The sequence below is a fragment of the Rhinolophus hipposideros genome (genome assembly GCF_964194185.1).
Source record: "Rhinolophus hipposideros genome assembly, chromosome: 16".
Taxonomy (NCBI): domain Eukaryota; kingdom Metazoa; phylum Chordata; class Mammalia; order Chiroptera; family Rhinolophidae; genus Rhinolophus; species Rhinolophus hipposideros.
In genome coordinates, this window is record NC_138062.1 from 17,848,027 (window position 1) to 17,865,339 (window position 17,313).

At 42.4% G+C, this 17,313-nt stretch overlaps 1 protein-coding gene across 8 annotated transcripts in view; it reads left to right on the top strand.

Moving 5' to 3' along the window:
• The first annotated feature begins 280 nt into the window (after positions 1 to 280).
• Positions 281 to 17,313, top strand: part of GAB1 (GRB2 associated binding protein 1) — a 113,938-nt gene continuing 96,905 nt past the window's right edge. For 2 of the 8 annotated variants that reach the window (XM_081077738.1, XM_081077740.1), the window contains exon 1: positions 314 to 1,347. In XM_081077738.1, the coding sequence (XP_080933864.1) occupies positions 1,276 to 1,347 (72 nt within the window). In that variant the 5' untranslated portion in view covers positions 314 to 1,275. Of the gene's footprint in view, positions 1,348 to 8,317; positions 8,458 to 17,313 lie in introns of those variants that run through there. The other 6 variants (XM_081077744.1, XM_081077743.1, XM_081077741.1 and 3 more) reach the window with 5 other exon arrangements.

Here is a 17,313-nt window from a genome sequence, read left to right on the forward strand (position 1 = left end):
AAGATGGTAAACCCTCGGACGTTCCTCACTCTCCCCGCGCCCAAGTCCCTACAGCGATACCCTTGCCGAGGCCTACGCCTCCCGTTCCCAGCACGGAGCGGGCTGGGGGCTCAGGCCACCATCGCCAGGGGGAGGCGGAGGACCCCGCTCCAGCCTGCAGAACTACAGATCCCAGGGTGCCTCTCGGACTCCCGTTCCCTCCCTCTCTCGCTCCCTCCTCCTTTCATCCCCTCCCCCCTGGCCCTTGTTGTTTTGGCTGGAAGCCCTCGGGCGGAGTTTCAGAGAAAGTCTGGGCAGAAACCGGAGCCGGCCCGAACGTGGGAAGGGGAGGAGAAAAGGGAGGAAGAGGGAGTCGGGAGCGGGAGGGATCGGGGCCGTGGGCCGGGCGGCTCAGAAGCTGCCGCTGGCCCCGGGTGGGGGAGGCGGCGCCGAAGGAGCGCCGGGGGACGGGACAGTGGGATCCATCCCCAGAGCCGAGGAGCCGAGCGCCTGGTTCCTCCCCGCTCCCCGCCCTCTTCGGCGGCCGCGAGCGTGAACCCACCCTCCGGCGAAACCTGCTGGGTCCCTGGCGCCTGGCGCCCTGCGCTGCCCAGCGCTTGGCGGCCGACCCAGGACCTGCCCTGCGCCCACTGCCCACCGGACCCTCGCAGTTTTCCCTCTCCTCCCCGCTTCCCGGGCGTGCGGGGCAGTGACCCGCCCTCCTCCGACCAGGGCGAAGGAGAGGATTGTCCCGGGCGCACCGAAACCGAGAGCGGGCAGCTGGAGTGGACGCTGCGCGGGGCATTGTGTGTGTGTGAGTGTGTGTGCGTGTGTGCGCGTGCAGCACGGTGTCTTTCGGAAAGCACTCTGGGGAGGTCCTGTCCCTAGGGGGCGGAGCGCAGGGGACCGAGGCTCCTGCTCCGGGCCGGGGCAGAGTCCCACGGATCCCGATCGCCGCCGAGGAGGCCGCGGGACGGGGCGCCTGGCTGGAAGGCGGACGCCGTGAAGGGAGGCCGGGGCGCCCTCGGTCCGGGGACGGCCGCTGCTCCGAGGTGTCGGCCTCCGCGGCACAGCCCGTTTCTGTTCGAGTTCGCGGATCTGCGAGAGAGAGGCTCGGACGCGGGGAGCCGGACGCGGAGAGCCGGCGCTCCTTGTAGCCCGCCCGCCCCGTCGGCCCGAGCTGCGCGGCCGGAGAGCCAGGTCCCAGCGTCTGCGCTGCCGGCGGGCGCCGACTGGATCGGGATCGCGCCCGCCCGCCCCTCTGCTGCCCGGGCCGGAGCCCGAGAGGCGCGCACCATGAGCGGCGGCGAAGTGGTCTGCTCGGGATGGCTCCGCAAGTCCCCCCCGGAGAAAAAGTTGAAGCGTTATGTAAGTACAGTTTCGGCGGGTGCTCCACGGGCCTCGGTGCCCACACCTCTCGCTGCAGCTGCAGCTGGCCGCGCGCGGGGCTGGTTAGACCCCATCTCTTGCCCCTCGGCCCCTTTGGGACCGACCTTGTACTCCTGTTCTGGCCTCCACTTGGGCGGGTAACTTTCTTCAGACTCCGGACGCCTGCTTTGCGGGCCTCTGTAGTCCAGAGGAGGGCCCGGCATTTCCAGCTAAACGCCCGCTGCATGGTTTTATTATTCCTTTTAGCAGCGGTGGGGAGAAGAGCATTCTCCTTCCTTTATATCTGCATCTAATCGTTATGGGGCTGCTGGGTACATTTCCCGCACTAGGAAATTCGCTGAAAATGTAGAACTCACCAGCCCTCTCTTTGGTCCGTACACCCTCTTGCCTTCCCCTGGAGGTAGATTGCGGGAAGCGGGCTGTGGACCTGGATAGTTGGTTTAGAGTCAGACGCAAGCATCTCCAATCCGCGAAAAGAGGAAGAATGAGAAGTTATTACGCGCTCTACCGTTTGCTTTGCAGGGTTCACATTTTCGCGGTTTTGAATCCAGCAACATTGGAGTTTGGCCCAAGAGCCTTAGCAGCTTGCTGCGAGAGGAGGGCGCTGGGGGGAGCCTGGTGGCTGGTGTTTGGGTGCCTTGGACACGCTGTCAAGCCCCGCAGGAGGGGACAGCTGAGGCCAGGAAGGATTTCTGTGGTCCTTTTCCAGGCCACCAGAGTTGCTTAAATGGTATTTGTGTAATTGGTACAAGATGCCGATTATGTGTTAAACTGTTTTAGGTGTTACGGAAAACATTCCTTGAAAGAACCAACCTTACTTTGGTGGAAATCTGTGTCGTCTTCCGGGGACTGGGATCTTATCCTGTTTTCCCCCGTTGGTCCCTTTGTTGCTGCCCCCCTGCTAAGGAAAGAAATGACACTATTGCCCTGGCATATGGAGCACATTTTTTTTAGTCAAATGTATTTCAAAAGCAAAATTTATGCCCCCTTAAATATAAATTTACTACCAGGGGACCGACACTGCTAATGGAACCTGTTTCTTGTTGAAGGATATTTAACCCAATATTAGACTCGGGTTAATCCTGTTAGCCACTGTTTGCTTGCAAAGAATGGAGTGAAGTGCAGTATTTAGCTTCATCGAGAATTGACCAGTGAATTTCTGGTTTACTTTCTGCCATAATTGTTATAACAATTCTCATTTAAGGACTTGATGCCACACATCCTGAGAAAGTTTGCCAGAAGTTTTGAATCCTTCCAAATCCTGTCTCTCCACCTATCACAGTTTGCATTACTATCCTGGTAAAAATGCTAATTTTATTTCAAAAATTTGGGAGAGGCAGTGGTTTTTCTCAGCTCTTAGTTTTAGACAGAAGGATGTATGAGTGTAAGAAGAGAGAGCAGGGAGATAGAAAGAGGTATATGTTTTGAGAAGGCACAGTTTGGGAAAGATGTAAACCTAAGTGGTTGGGTTTTTGGGGAACTAAAGTACAATACATTTGCTGAAATAGGTAGTGGCTATAGAGGTTTAATGTATTCTTTCACATAGTTGGTCTATGGTTCTCTCAAAAGGTGCTACACACTGGGCTATGAATCATAAGATTAGGAAATACAGTAGGAGAAAAGCCCTATCTCTTGGACTTGCAATGTAATGTAATATAAACCAGAAAGAAAATCGGCCAAAAAATTATCTTAAAAGGAACAACAAAAAAAAAGAAAGTCTAAATTTAAAAAAATGTATTATTTCATTTAATCATCCCAGAGTTTTATGAGGTAGGTATCATCTCTGTTTTTTCAGATAAGAAAACAATCTGCATTACCAGAATGTGCCAGAGGCAGGATTTGAACCCAGATCTGCCTGACTGACTGGGCTGGAAGAGGTTAATGAGTCTCATCCAGTGCATTTTAAGTGGAGCTCAGACTAGATCATCTCTAAAGGTCCTCTCAGATTATAACTTTCTAGGAGTCTATGAATATTAAGAATACAAGGAGAAGATCAGGTGTGGATCAGACGGGCACTGCTAATGACACATGAGACCCTTCGGGCAGCTTTCTGACTCTTCAAGAAGATGAGACAAGTACAATGTAAAGTGGTTTCTGTTTGTGTGCCCACGCTGAATGCCGTGGTTTTTTGTTTGTTTTTTAATAGTTGTTTTGAGGAATAAGCTTAGTGTAGTCGGAAAATATAATACTTAAAAGAGACATTAGGCTCCCTAAGTTGTGTTTTCAACAGGGAGAAGAATCTGCTTAACAGCTGAAGGGAGGCTGAGTTTTTCTTGCCCAGCCAAGTATTCGTGTTTAATTTACACATTAGTGAAGTGCATGGGGATAGCCCAGGAAGACAGTGGGCAGCGTGGCTCTCAGAATTGAGGGATCCAAGAAGGCGACTGGGGGATTACAAGTTAAAATGAGGCTGATCGTATAGTTTCGCTGTCAAGGTGGTTGCCCAGAAGATTTTGAAATTCCCAGATGATTGATCTTGTGGCTTTGGTATACAGTTTAGATTGCTTTCGCTAAGCCAATTTCAACCCTCAAAGATATAGCCAATGAATGTATGCATTTCCTGTGCTTGTGTTTCTTTTCATATAAAATCTTGATTTTCTGGATAGAAGGGAACATTGTTAGCCACGCAACAGGCAAAATGTTGCTTGATACTGGTTTTTAATGAATGGATCCGCTGTGCAAAGATACTTGGAGTCATGGTACTGTAATTGTTAATTGAGACTTCAGAGAATTTGAGCATTGATTCAGCTGGGAAACATTTGGTCCATGGGACTTTGACAGTTGTCTTGCTGTTTACAGTATTTATGCGGTAGTCCAAACATTCCTTAAGATGATCCATAAGGGCTTTTAAGTGACAAAAAGTTTTAGTTTTATCTTTAAAGTCATCTCAAGGTATGGCCCCAGTGTGTTCCATTTACAACTCCATTTTATATTTACTGTTTGATAGTCTACTCAGGGAGAGTTGGTTTTGCATACTAGTGTGTTCATCTGATATGGAAGCTTTCCTTGAATTTCCTAAATAGAGTGAAAGTGGCATAAAAGAAAGTGAGAGAAACACTGCAATGGTTAGCGGATTCCCTAGCCTTTTTGTCTCTTCTTAACTTTTTCTATATTTCCTTGCAAAAGAGTGAGAAAGTACTTTTTTTTAATTAAAGTTTATTGGGGTGACAATTGTTAGAAAAGTTACATAGACTTCAGGTGTATAATTCTGTATTACATCGTCTATAAATCCCATTGTGTGTTCACCACCCAGAGTCAGTTCTCCTTCCATCACCATATATTTGATCCCCTTTACCCTCATCTACCACCCGAAAGTACTTCTTTCATGCGTTTCCTCCTCTGAACTTTTTAAAGTATACCTAAAATGGAGGTGAACATTTTCATGCTTCTTTGCATTTTGCTTCTACGGTGTTGCTGGTTTTATCCTGTGTTGTATCTCAAACAGCTGCTTTTTCACTTTTGAGGATCTGAGTGGAATGATATACAGGTCACCACCAGTAAGGAAACAGAAAACAAGTAAACTCTTGGTAGTGTGCACACAACAGTCGTGCTCAGGTTTTTAAAGCATTATTTAAAGACAAGCTAGCCATTGGAAATAATGGTAGATTTTTCATCAGGACTTGAAATTTTAGCTGAGATAAAACGCAAGTCTGAAAACAAAGGATTGATTCAAGCCAGCAGGCTGTCACCACGTCTCTGCAGGAGGAACTTCCCTCTGGCCTGCCTCAAGCGTGGACACCAAGTTTGGGCTCCTCCATGGCCCAGCTGTCAGCATTGGGCAGGTATGCAATCTCAGCAGGAGAACCTGCTTCTGAGGCCAAAGCAAGGTGGTCTGTTAGCCGCCAGCCGGCCTGGGAGCAAGACCTCAGCCAGTTCTCTCGGGTGTGTAATCTGCGCCCAGCTTGGGATCTGCTCTTCAGCTGTCAGTTAAGAGCATGGTTCTTGTCTGGACTTCCAGAACACAACCCCAGTTCTGGAAATGGGCCTAGAAACAGAAATAGCCTCTTCCTCTGCATGAGCACCTGACCTCTTACATGGAGAGGGGCACGGCCTCCAGAGTAGCAGCGTCTCCTTGGTTCAAGGACAACGTGGGGATCTGTGCTGAGCGTTATGTCTCTGCTCAACAGTGTCACTACAACAAAGGGCCCTGAGATGTCTGGAAGCTCTTCCCTTTGCAGAAGCAATCGATGGATTCTGAAGCTACTGCTTACAGTGACTCAAGTCGCATAATTATCCTGTTGAAAAACATTTTTTTCTCGTAATCCTCATATTAGTAAACATCCCATTCAAATTCCTAATGTTTTCTTTTTACCTTTTCCAGTGAGGCAGGAACATTGCTTCTATTAACAAAGATCATCAACTACCAATTACAGTAAACCTTTATGATAGTTAATGATAGCTAATACTTTCGTCGTACCTGAACTTAATGATGGGTATAAAACTCTCCATGTAAAACTTGCCGAATTCCTAAATCTGCTTGTTGTCTTTGGAGATTCAAAATTACCATTAGGAAGATATCTCAGTTTGGAGGGTAATTTCAGCGTTCTGTTTGAAAAATTTGATTTTAAATTTTTTTAAAAGATCATCTTTCAACAAAATATAATCTGGCAAGAGTCATACTTGGATAATCTGGTTGACAGCTGACTTGGCTATTTCAATGTGTTTTGTCATTATGTCTGCTTTAAAAATATGAAAGAAATAAAATGACAAAGCACTTTTTAAGACTAAGTAAAATTCCATATTTTGGAATCAACATGAAAAAAGGTGGATAAGGTCCTGATAATTTGCAGATTAAGAAATTTTAAGATGTGGTAGATTCAAAACATTCAAGTACCAGCACTCCTAATTTTCATATAGGGACTAACATAGGAGAAGGAACATTGTAGCAGGTAGATTATTACTTTATTTTTGGAATGGTTTTGGGTAAATTGTGTTAGGAACCTCGGACTGAGTGTCAGGACCCAGGATTTGACTTGACTTGGCCACTACCCATGTGATCTACCCACCTGATCTTTTTACCAAGTCTGAGCCTCAGGTTTCTTATCTAGAAAGTGGGGATGGGGTGGGCAACAGATCTACGTTCTAAACTCTTGCAGTTTTACATTCCTCTTCTTAGACATTTCCTTAGGGGGAGGAGGCAGAATGGGGAGCTTCTCAGTAGGCCTCCTTTTGGGGAAATAAATCTTAATTTATTGTTCATCTTAAATAGTTCAGTGACTATATTAGGAACTTCTCAAGCAGAGTTCTTTGGGGACCTTCTGGTGTTTAGCCTAGCAGAATGCAAGCTCACTGAGCACAGTGAGTTTGTGGAGTTTCTGTGCTGGGTGCCATGTCTTCAGCACCCAGTCAGTGCCAGGCTCAGAGCAGAAGTTCAGCAAATCCCTGTTGACTGAATAAATAAACAAAGTGCTATTTCTGGAGCTTTTGTAATGTGTCATATGTGGAACAAGATGGAGGGAAAGGCCCAATCCCTGTCCTTAAGGAGTTTCTAATCTAATTGTGAAGACAAGCTGTAAATGCATGGACATTTAAATTGTTTTACAAGACATATCATAAAGCCCTGTATGATTAATCACCCAATGAATGATGCAGACAGTAATTGCTTAAGAGTTCCGACTGAGAGGGGAGGGGGAAGGGGGCTGCCAGGGAAGAGGTCAGAAATGAATTTCAGGTTCAGGTCTTGAAAGAACTGAGGAACTGCTGGCAGAAATAGCAATATCATAAGGGAAGTCCGATTTTTCACAGAAGAACAAAGACTTTGTGTTGAGTTTAGATAGCCCAGTGAAAAGAACAGCTTCCAAACACGTCAGTTTCATACGTGGAGTTTGGATGTAGGTGTACTTCTGGTTGCAGAAGTTTCTTTTTCTGCCATGACTCAATAACGCTCCTGATGAGGTCCTGGCCACAAGTGAGTTTTATGTATCAGACTAGAAACAAACAAAGCAACTTGTTTGGTCACCTGAACTTATTAAAATTCCAAGGGACGTGTTATTTAAGATTTCTTTATGTCTGTTTTGAGCTAAATAATTCATTCTGGCAAGCATGTAGTTTACAACAGAGAGGGAGCATGTTCTGGTGGGAGGGAGAATAAAAGAGTCTTTGATTCACTTGCTTCTGAGTTCCAGCAGGAGGGCCAGCGCTGCCTTGGGCTAGCCTCTTATTTTGGACTTTGGAAGCCATCTTAGCCCAGCTGTGTGAGTGCCAGCTAGTGCTGGAGGAAGGAGAATAACACCATTGGATCACATTAAACCCCTTCTGACCATTGATGGAGGGGTTTCTCTCATTTCACATTCCTTGCATTTACATGGTGGCTAATTTCCACGAAGTTAGAGCTCAGTCTGAATTTGCCATTTGAACTTGGACTGAAGTCACAGCATTTCTGTGACTCCTTTTATATAATCAGCCTGCGGACTAAATAAAGGAAACTTACCAAGTCCAGGTCCATTTTTCCGTCCCTCTTGGGCTACAAGCACAAATAAAATTAGCATTCTCTTTAGATTACTCCTGGGGGAAGGTGGCTGATTGTACCGTGGATTTCCACATTCATTGAATAAGTAGCCCCTTCAGGTGCCAGCTCGATGGTTGGAGGAGCCTTAATGAATTGTAGATGGAATACAGGCTTGTGTAATTACTGGGAAAAGTCATTTTAGGAATTGGAAGGTTTTTTTGGCCATTCCAGGCTTGTATGTGTGAGCACCTTAAATGATACAAGAATGCCTTACCTGGAAAAAAAGAATCTTTTATATTTTAAGCAATTCTTTTATTCATAGGACCATAATTCTCCCTAACTGTAGAGAAAAACTCTCATTGCTGAATGCATATGAAGTAGAGCCTCGTAACTTTTGACCTTCTCACAGCCTGCTTTATAAAAAAACAGTAAAGACTGTGCACTGAAATGCATGTTAGGTCGTTATCTCTGTTACATTAGCTCTTGAAGCATTCTGATTACAACTTGTTGCTGCCAAGCCCCGTTCTGCAGTATTATCTGGAACAAAAATTTTCCATGTGGTTGTTTTTAGCAGAGCTACTATATGCAAACTTCACATGAAGACCTAAGTTGCAAAGAAAAGAGCTTCTAGAAGGGGAAATGTGAGTTATCTTAATTTTTTCTACCATGTAATTGTTCTTTCCTTTGTGTATGTTGCAGACATTTTTATCATATTTTTAAACTAGGTTTTATTTTTATATGCTGGAAAGAATGCCAAATTTACCATGAGTTTTTCTTATGGTGGTGTGTGTTTTTTTCTCCCAGCTTTTTACTTTGAATTCATACTTGGCCTAGGTAATTCCCTATGTGTTCAAAAAAAACAATGTCCTAAAAGGAAAACAACATGTCTACATTGTTCCATGAATTAAAAACAATATATTGAGAGTCCAAAAATTTCTTTTAGATGTAAAAAAAATCTTAGGTCATTTTTTTTTTAAAGGAAGAAAAATACTAAACTTTGCTTTAACTATCCTTGTAATTGTTTTTCTTTTCCCTTTTTAACTTATTTTCCTTTGTTTTGACTCATGTAGTTTAAAAGTTTTTGAAAACAATTTTATACATTCTTCTTTAACAATATCATACATGGAAAAAGAAAACATCAAAATTCCGTTTTACATTTCAAGAGAAAAGTGACAGGAGGATATCATCTGGTCTAAAGAGGGGAAAAAATGTCAGTTAACACCAAGGCTTTGTAACATACTTTCATGTTGCTTGGTTGCCTTGAATATTTGTCATTATTGCTTAGAGCTACTTAGCTATTATATTAATACATGAAATGAGCAGGTGAATATAAATTTAGTTAAGACACTTAACTTTCGTGAAAAGCAAATGCAGGACATCAGGAAAAGGTTAAGAACGCAATCTATTTTTGTTGTCAGTGGTATTATTTATTTAATACATCAGTTAGCCAATTGCTATAACATTTTATTTGCTAGCTTTTTTTAAGTGGGAGAAAGGTAAAAGCACTCTTTGTCCATGGATCCCTACCCTCCTGCTCTTTTCCCCTTTGTTTCCACTTCTTCCTCTGTAACATAAGCCTAGCCACCAATACCACAAAGTGGTTGTGTCAGAATCTTTACACACACATTCTTTCACCTTTTCTCTAAAAAGGGGGAGTTATTTATATCTCTGGAATATGGTAATTGAGACTGAGAATAATAATGTTCCACCCAGCATGTAGATTGTTTTTCTCTCCTGAAATGCAGTTTTCAGTTACTACTGTGTTGGAAAATGTGGTTAGGCCACTTTCTGACTAGCAGAACTCCTCCCTAAGATGACTAGCTGATTAAAGAATTAAGTACCTGGTGTGCTTTCTGAGCTCCAGTCCATCACACATTCCCATCAGTGCCTTGGCCGGAGTCCTGGGAGCCAAGATGAAAGTGCTTCTGCTTGGAGGGATGACCATTTGATTAGCAGGAGAGAAGCACTTTAATCTTTGACTCTGGGAAGAGCAGCACTTGGTAAAAGGCTGCCTCCTGTGTTTTGAATTCCAGTGGTGTTACATAGAGCTTGATGAGGAACGGTCACCTCATTTCAGTTAGGGAGGTATTATTTGAACCTCCTTCCCTCTGGCAAAAGTTACAGTTGACCCTAAAGCTGTGTAGAAGTGTTGGATTTTACAAGTGCTCCCTGACAATTTCAGGTTTACATGTTTGAAGCGTTAAGAAAAGTTAAAAGAAAATACTGAACTAGTAAGAAGGCAAAATATATTTGGGAAGGTGATTAGTTTCTCGTGATGCTGTTACATCTAATCGAAGCTTTCTGAGTAACCTTCACTGGGTGTATGGGTCATTTATTTCCAAAGAAAGGGGCACAAAATTAAACTGGTGCTATTGAACAGTATTCTTTTTTCCTATCTCTTCACTTAAGCAAATAGTCAAAATAGGAAAAACAAGTCTAATATGTTTTTATATTTAATATATTTTTCTAGATGATTTTTATAATGACTCACAGTATACACAGTAGAAGGTGTATACACATGATCTGTTTTACAAAGAAAATTATGGCTTCATTTCTCTTGGTATTTGGTATAGGATATTAATTTCCAGAGGACAAAGACGGCATTTGTTTTCTGTATCGAAAATATACAATGTGGTACCTTGCACAATCCCTTAAACAGCATGAGAAAATAATTGTAGAATTTTAAACCTAAAATTGTAAATCATCTAATCCATCCAATGTTTCTCAATCTTTTTTAACCCATTTGTCTCTTAGGTGTTGTTTGAATGTCTTTTGACTTGTAATCCAGTTTTACTTTCTATGATTTGCATTACCAAAACAGCTATATTGAATATCTTTTCCGGTTACACATACCTCCTCCTCCCCTAGTCAAGAGTCCAACCTCTTGGTTTTACAGGGAATAAAAATGAGCCACTGGGAGACTAATTGATTTGTCCAAGGTCATACAAGTTAACCAGCTGTTCTGGCAGGGCCACATCTCTCACCTCTCAGGTCAGATCCTTTGGTCACTACGGGAATGCCCACTGTGAACAACACACTGCAAAGAGTTCAGAAGAGGGCCAAGAAGGCACTATCTCCGCCATTTAGCAGTTTAATGCTACGAGGGACATAGGATGTACTCAGTACTGCAAACTGGATCATGATCAGTAATGTGTAAGGCAAGGCTGTAGAAGAATTCAGCAGAGGGAGGTAGAGTCAGGGACTCTGAAGGCTGAATGAAGGTGGTGAGAGAGATTTCACCAGGACCTTAATAGGTGGCTTTACTTGTCAAAGATCGGGCTGGAGTGAGACTCTTTCTGTTGCTCCATTTCCCAGCCAGATTCTTGAGTGGGTTTTGTACACTTGGCTGTCCCTGCTTCCTCACCTGCCACTCATTTCGTAACAGAATACAGCCTGGATCTTTTTCCACCACATGTATGTAAACTCCAAGGTCCCCCGTGACCTCCTGATTGCCAAATCTAGTAGAACTAGATTTGAACTTTTTAGTTCTTATTTTTCATGGAACGCCTGACTGCATTGATGGAGATGACCAACCCCTCCTCTCAAAATATGTTCTTTCTGTGCCTTCCTGATACCAGGCTCTGGTTTCTTTAATGGCTGGAGTTCTATGGGTTCTAGTGCTAGCCCTGGATGGTGTCTTCCCGTCTCATAGTTAGTGCTTCTTCATCTATTGTGAGTTCATGAACTCCTTTGAACATTTGATAAAAGCTCTGGGCACTCAATTTCCACAGAATCCTTACAAATTAGCACACGAATGTTATTATAACCTAGCATGTTTTCTCATCTTTAAAGACCGTCTGCGGATCTTAAATGCCCCTGAATTATGTGCTGGTGATTCAAAGATTTATCTCGATCCATTTCTCGCTCCACATCTATGTGTCTTAACTGCTTCAATCCCTAATTGCTTACATACCCAAGAGCAATTCAGCATGCCCACAGTAGGTCTTACCACCCTCTCCCTACGCCTGGTCCCTCACAGTCAATCGCACTGCCATCCCTTGTCCTGTGGCTTAAGATTTTCTTTGTTGTCCCTCCCCCATTCTCTGCATTCAGTGACCAAATCCTGTCGGTTTTAGCTCCCAAATATCTCTTGACTTACTGACCCTTCTGTTGCCTAAGCTACCTTTCCCTTTCTTCTGGATTGTTGCAATGGTCAGTTGGTCTCCCTCCTTCCATTCTTGGCCCCTACAGACTGTCCTTATCAAGGCAGCCAGAGTAGCCTTTCTGAAACACAAACCTGATAATACCGTTCCTTGGTTTGACGTTGTCTGCAGTGTTCCTTGCTCTTGGGAATGCCCAACGCTCTAATGGCTTGCAGGGAAGGCTCTTTATGATGTGCACCAGTATATTGCCACCCGTGGCGTCTGTCGCTGCCTCTCACTCATGCTCTTTACTTCATCTGCACTGAACTTTCACGTCCCAGATCGGCCCTGTGACCTCTCACTCTGGCCTTTGCGCGTGCTCTTCCCTCCTCCAGGAATTCTTGGCCTTTCCTTCGCTGCTCGCACAACCAGGCTAACTTCTGCTTCTTCTCTGCTCCCTAGAAGCCTCCCCTGAGCTCCCACCACCACCATCACTCACACATGTAGACATGAGTGGCCGGGAGCATCTGTTGTGTCCTCCTTTGACACTCTGCCATGCCACGCCTGATTATTCTTGCTCGTTTGAATTGCTGTTTCTCTCCCCTTTAGATCGCGGGGCCACTTTTGTGGACCTCAGGTACTTTGCCTTCATGAGCACCCCCGCCCTACAAAAGAGGAATGAAAATGATATTTTGCAACTGCGTCAGTACAAAGATGAACATATCCCAAATTGGTTTTATTATTATATATTCATTATTACAGGATGGGGATTATAGGATGGGGTTCCGTGCCAATAAACCGATAATTTGAAAATATCGTTAAGTCGAAAATACGTTTAATATACCTAACCTACCGGACATCGTAGCTCAGCCTAGCCTACCTGAAACGTGCTCAGAACACAATATCCAAAAAACACTGGCAACATAGCCCACTACAGTCTGGGGTGTTTATCTGGCCGATGGCCTGGCTGACTGGGAGCTACGCGTACTGCTGCTGTCCAGCGTCACGAGTGAACAGCGTACCACTTATTGCTAGCCCGGGAAATGATCAAAATTCAAAGTATGGTTTCTACCGAATATGGATTGCTTTTGCACTATAGTAAAGTCAAAAAATCATATGTTGGACCCTCTGAAATTGGGGACTGTCTGTATTCATTTTGTTTTAATTCTAATTTTAAAAGAAATTAATATTAGGACACTTTTCATGGGCTCCTAAAAGTCTCATGGGCCCTAGCTCTGTGCCACCTGTGCCAGATGGATACGTTGCTCTGTGAAATGGACGTAAATACTTTGGAGATAAAATTAATTTCAACTGATTGACTGTGACCAGGAAAAGTGAGGAGCCCACTGAATTATTTCGTTATTTGGTACTTTTGTAATGCCATGGATAGCTTACCAAAACAATGTCAAGATTTTGTATTTCAGTCCCTGGTAATGGAAAAATTTATAGAAAAATAGGATGATATACTTAAAGGATATATGTTACAGAAGAGCAAAAATCATGAGATTTTTATGATGTTGAAAATATATTCTATGAGCTGTTTCACTAATATGGACATTTCTTCGTGATGTTTCTGTGTAGAGCAGTGGGTTTTAGTATGAGAAGGCAGGTGATTTTGCCCCCACAGGGGACATTGGGCAATGTGTGGAGACATTATTGATTGTCACACTAGGGGTGCTACTCACTATTAGTAGGCAGATGTCAGGGATGCTACTGAACATCGTGTCGTGCACGGGACAGCCCCTCCAACAAAGAACTGTCGGGCCAAAATATCGATCGTGCCGAAGTTGAAGAACCCTCATACAGAGAGATCCTTCATAAAGCTTGGTTCTTACGTCTGCGTTATTTACTTAGTTTATTTCCCTATGTTTCCATTAAAAGCCATAATTCATAATTCATAATTCATAGCACTGGAACCAAACATTTATTTTTTTCTGACTTTGATAAGGTTGAGAAAAGCAGTCATAGAGATGGCTGAGCTTTTGAACACCAGAGGTTGGTGCTGCGTAACACCTCACAAAGGTTTATGTGATAGACGGTCTCTCTCAAACGGTCTGTTGTCATTTAAGCCATTACCCAAATGCTCACTTTGGTCTTACTAATTGTAGCTAGAGGACAACCAGTTGTTGCCTGGGTGGGGAGGGGTTGCGGAGTCATTTCTTCATGCTTTTTATTACCTCGTGGCTTGAATATCACCATTCATTGTTCAGGAGCCGCCCAGCTCATTTGCTTTTTATAAATGACGTGTAATCAGTCCTCTTGTAGGTCTGGCTCCTGTAATTTGCAGTAGCCACAGAGCAAGGCTGACGGGTCTACATTTATGCTGATGTCTCAGATTCATTTCAGGTTCCACTCTCCTTGCTTTCTTGCCTCTTCCATCTGTGTTTTAAAAGGAAAGTGAAGAGAACCACACCATACTCTTGTCTTCTCAGAGGCTCTGATGGTACTTATTTATAGTTTGGTAGAGTCCCTATATCCTTTGATTTGGGAAGAATCAAGGGTTTGGGGCAGTGGGTCCTCAAATTTCAGTTTAAACTTCAATATAACAATCACCTGGGTAACTTCTAAAATGAAGGGTTTTTGTGTTGTTTTTTTACCAGTTCTTTCCATTCACTTTTTAAAAATTGAGGATAGTTGACATGCAATATTATATGAGTTTCAGGTGTACAACATACTCAACATTTATATACCTTTTGTGATCACCACGATACAGCTAGTAATCATCTGTCACTCTGCAAAGTTATTACAATACTATTGGCTATATTCCCTATGCTGTACATAAAATGAAGATTCTCGAGCCTTACTCACCTTCTGATATTTTTAGTAAATCTAGGTAGAGGTCCAGAAAACTGTATTTTTTAATCCAAATCCCTGCTAATTCTGATATAGGTGACCCTTAAATTAAACTTAGAGAGATCCTGAGTTGGGTGTGGAGGAAAAAAAAGAGAGAAGGAAGAAAATCCAATGGAAGTAAATACGTACAAAGAGTGGGATAGAAAGACAAGAACCAAAACTCAGAAAGTAGTTTAGCCTGTCTTCTGTGAGATAAGAGAAACATGCCACGATGCTTAAAAAGATAGATGCCTGGTGGTTTCTAGCAGTGATTTAGATCAAACTGCCCCCTAAATACATATTTAGAGGATGACAAAAGTGAAAGGGAATTTTTAGAAAGGTTAGTCTATGAGAAAGTCCTAACCATTGCCAAGAAGCTCAAAAGACGTTATTAAATCAAGGGAAGTATTATGTAGGTATCGATTTAAAAAAGAGTGTGTGTTCCTGAATCAAGAGTTTATGAATGACTTAAAGATGAACAGGAAAAATGGAAGAGGATTAGCTCTTCACCAGAAGTTCTGGTTATTCTGGTTATTGAATGTGAAAGCATATTGTTGAAATACAGCCCAGATTTCCTGGACTAGTTCTGATTTCAAACATTCTTTCCCACTGTCTTTATAATACATGTCTGGTTTGCCCTAATTTTTGGTTAGTTGAGATGTTTTTGATTTGTGAAAGAGCACCAGAGTTGTTGACTAAAGAAGTTCTCTTGTCCCACACACCTGTGTGTGTGTGTGTGTGTGTGTGTGTGTCTTAATACATGTATTCTAATCTATCTCTTTTAACGTAAACCTTGATTTTAAAATCCATTTTAGAGAAAGAGAGCAAAAGAGAGAGAGAGGTAAGACAGACTCTATTTCAGAAAATTGGTTAAGAGGGGGACCAGGTGGGAATGGTAGTTTAATCCTAGCAAAGGACTGAAGTACAAGATTTTACTTCCAACTGCCTACTGAACTTAATGTGTTTCTAGACAGCTATAATTTTTTGACATAGTATTTTCTTAGGGGAACTTTATGATTCCATTCAATTACCTTACAGAAAAATCTTGACACTCCCTCCCCTAAAGTAAGAGGAATTTGGGGAGTTACTTTTAAAAATTGCTGTCCTTAGTGTTAAATCGTTCTTTACCCTGCTCTCTCTCTTCATCCAAGTGTTCGTGTTTGCATTTACTCTACCCGAACCATCTCTGTGGCAAAGGGTTCATTTTTCCATGGTTTCAATGTACAGAACCCAGATTATACTGTAGAACTTCGGCATTAGCTTGCTAATCTTTCCTCCTTCCCCTCCTTTTCACCATCCTCCATGCTGTCTCCCTTCAACTCGGTACGTTTACTCAGGAATTCTTCATTCTCTTAATAGTATGCCCATCTGCCCACAAGATCTTACAGAACCTTCATATCTGCTCTGTAAGTGTTGAGGATCATTATTGTGATTATATGAAGTCTCTACCACACCCTCTCATTGCACTGACAGTCTAAGTACGTTTGGTTAGTATATCACTTCGCTCTTGAAGTGAATAATAGAAGGGCTCTTGCTGGATGGTGGTGGAGACCCAGAACCAACTTCTACCACTTACTCTGTCAACTAAGAAAGGCTAGATTCCTGGGACTCCTGTCTGCACAAAGAATGAAGGCTGGCCTCACAACTTGCTCTCTTCATTTCAGGTGACCTTATTCCTTTGCTTTCTTATGTTTTTAAACCATACACTTGGTAAATCTTTCCTATGACTCTCTTAATGGTTCTAATTATTTTTTCAGAATTTCCCCCCATAATTTATTCTAATCCATAGGGTGTTTAACATGGTGGTAGGTGTTTCCCATGCATTATTATTAAATTGGCTGAAAACAAGTATTAAATGCTCTTGGGGAGAACCATAACATTAAGTAGGAATCCAAGTGCAGCACAAAAGAATATATAGTTTATCAATTTTATCAATTAAAAGTGGGGGTGTTTTAGTCTAACATACAGAAAATAAGTTACATGATATTAGTTAAGCAGATTTATTGCCTTTTGCTAAGTCACTAAAGTGAAATGTTTCTTTAATAATTATGTAAGATTTATCATTCAAGTTAATGTATATAGTTAGCCTTAGAATTTTATATTGACTTATATTTGAGTAGGAAATATACATTGACTTAATATTCATGGTATGTTGGTACTTTGATTATTTCTATGTTTTAAGTTGTAATTTTTAATACTCAGAATATTTAAATGCATAATATCTTCCTATTTATTTCAGTGATTCTTAAACAACAAAAACATACTTTTTTTATGGTAGGTATTATGCACACTAATTTTTTAGCACTTGTGGTTTTGATTCCCAAGCTGGAGAAATAGTTGTATGTTAAGAAACCCATGTTCTTACCAAGGAAACTTGGAACATGGATATTGAAATATCTTGAATCTTTCAAATAAGGTTTTAGCCTTGAAAACAGTCATGTCTGTTTTCAGATAGAATCTGTTGTGTTTCTAAACCATATATTTCCAAACCAGAATAAGTTTTTATAACTTTGAGATTTTTATTGAAACCCTTAAGGAGAAGAAAATGACTCAAGGAAGATAAAGACCAATTTTTCGTAAAGT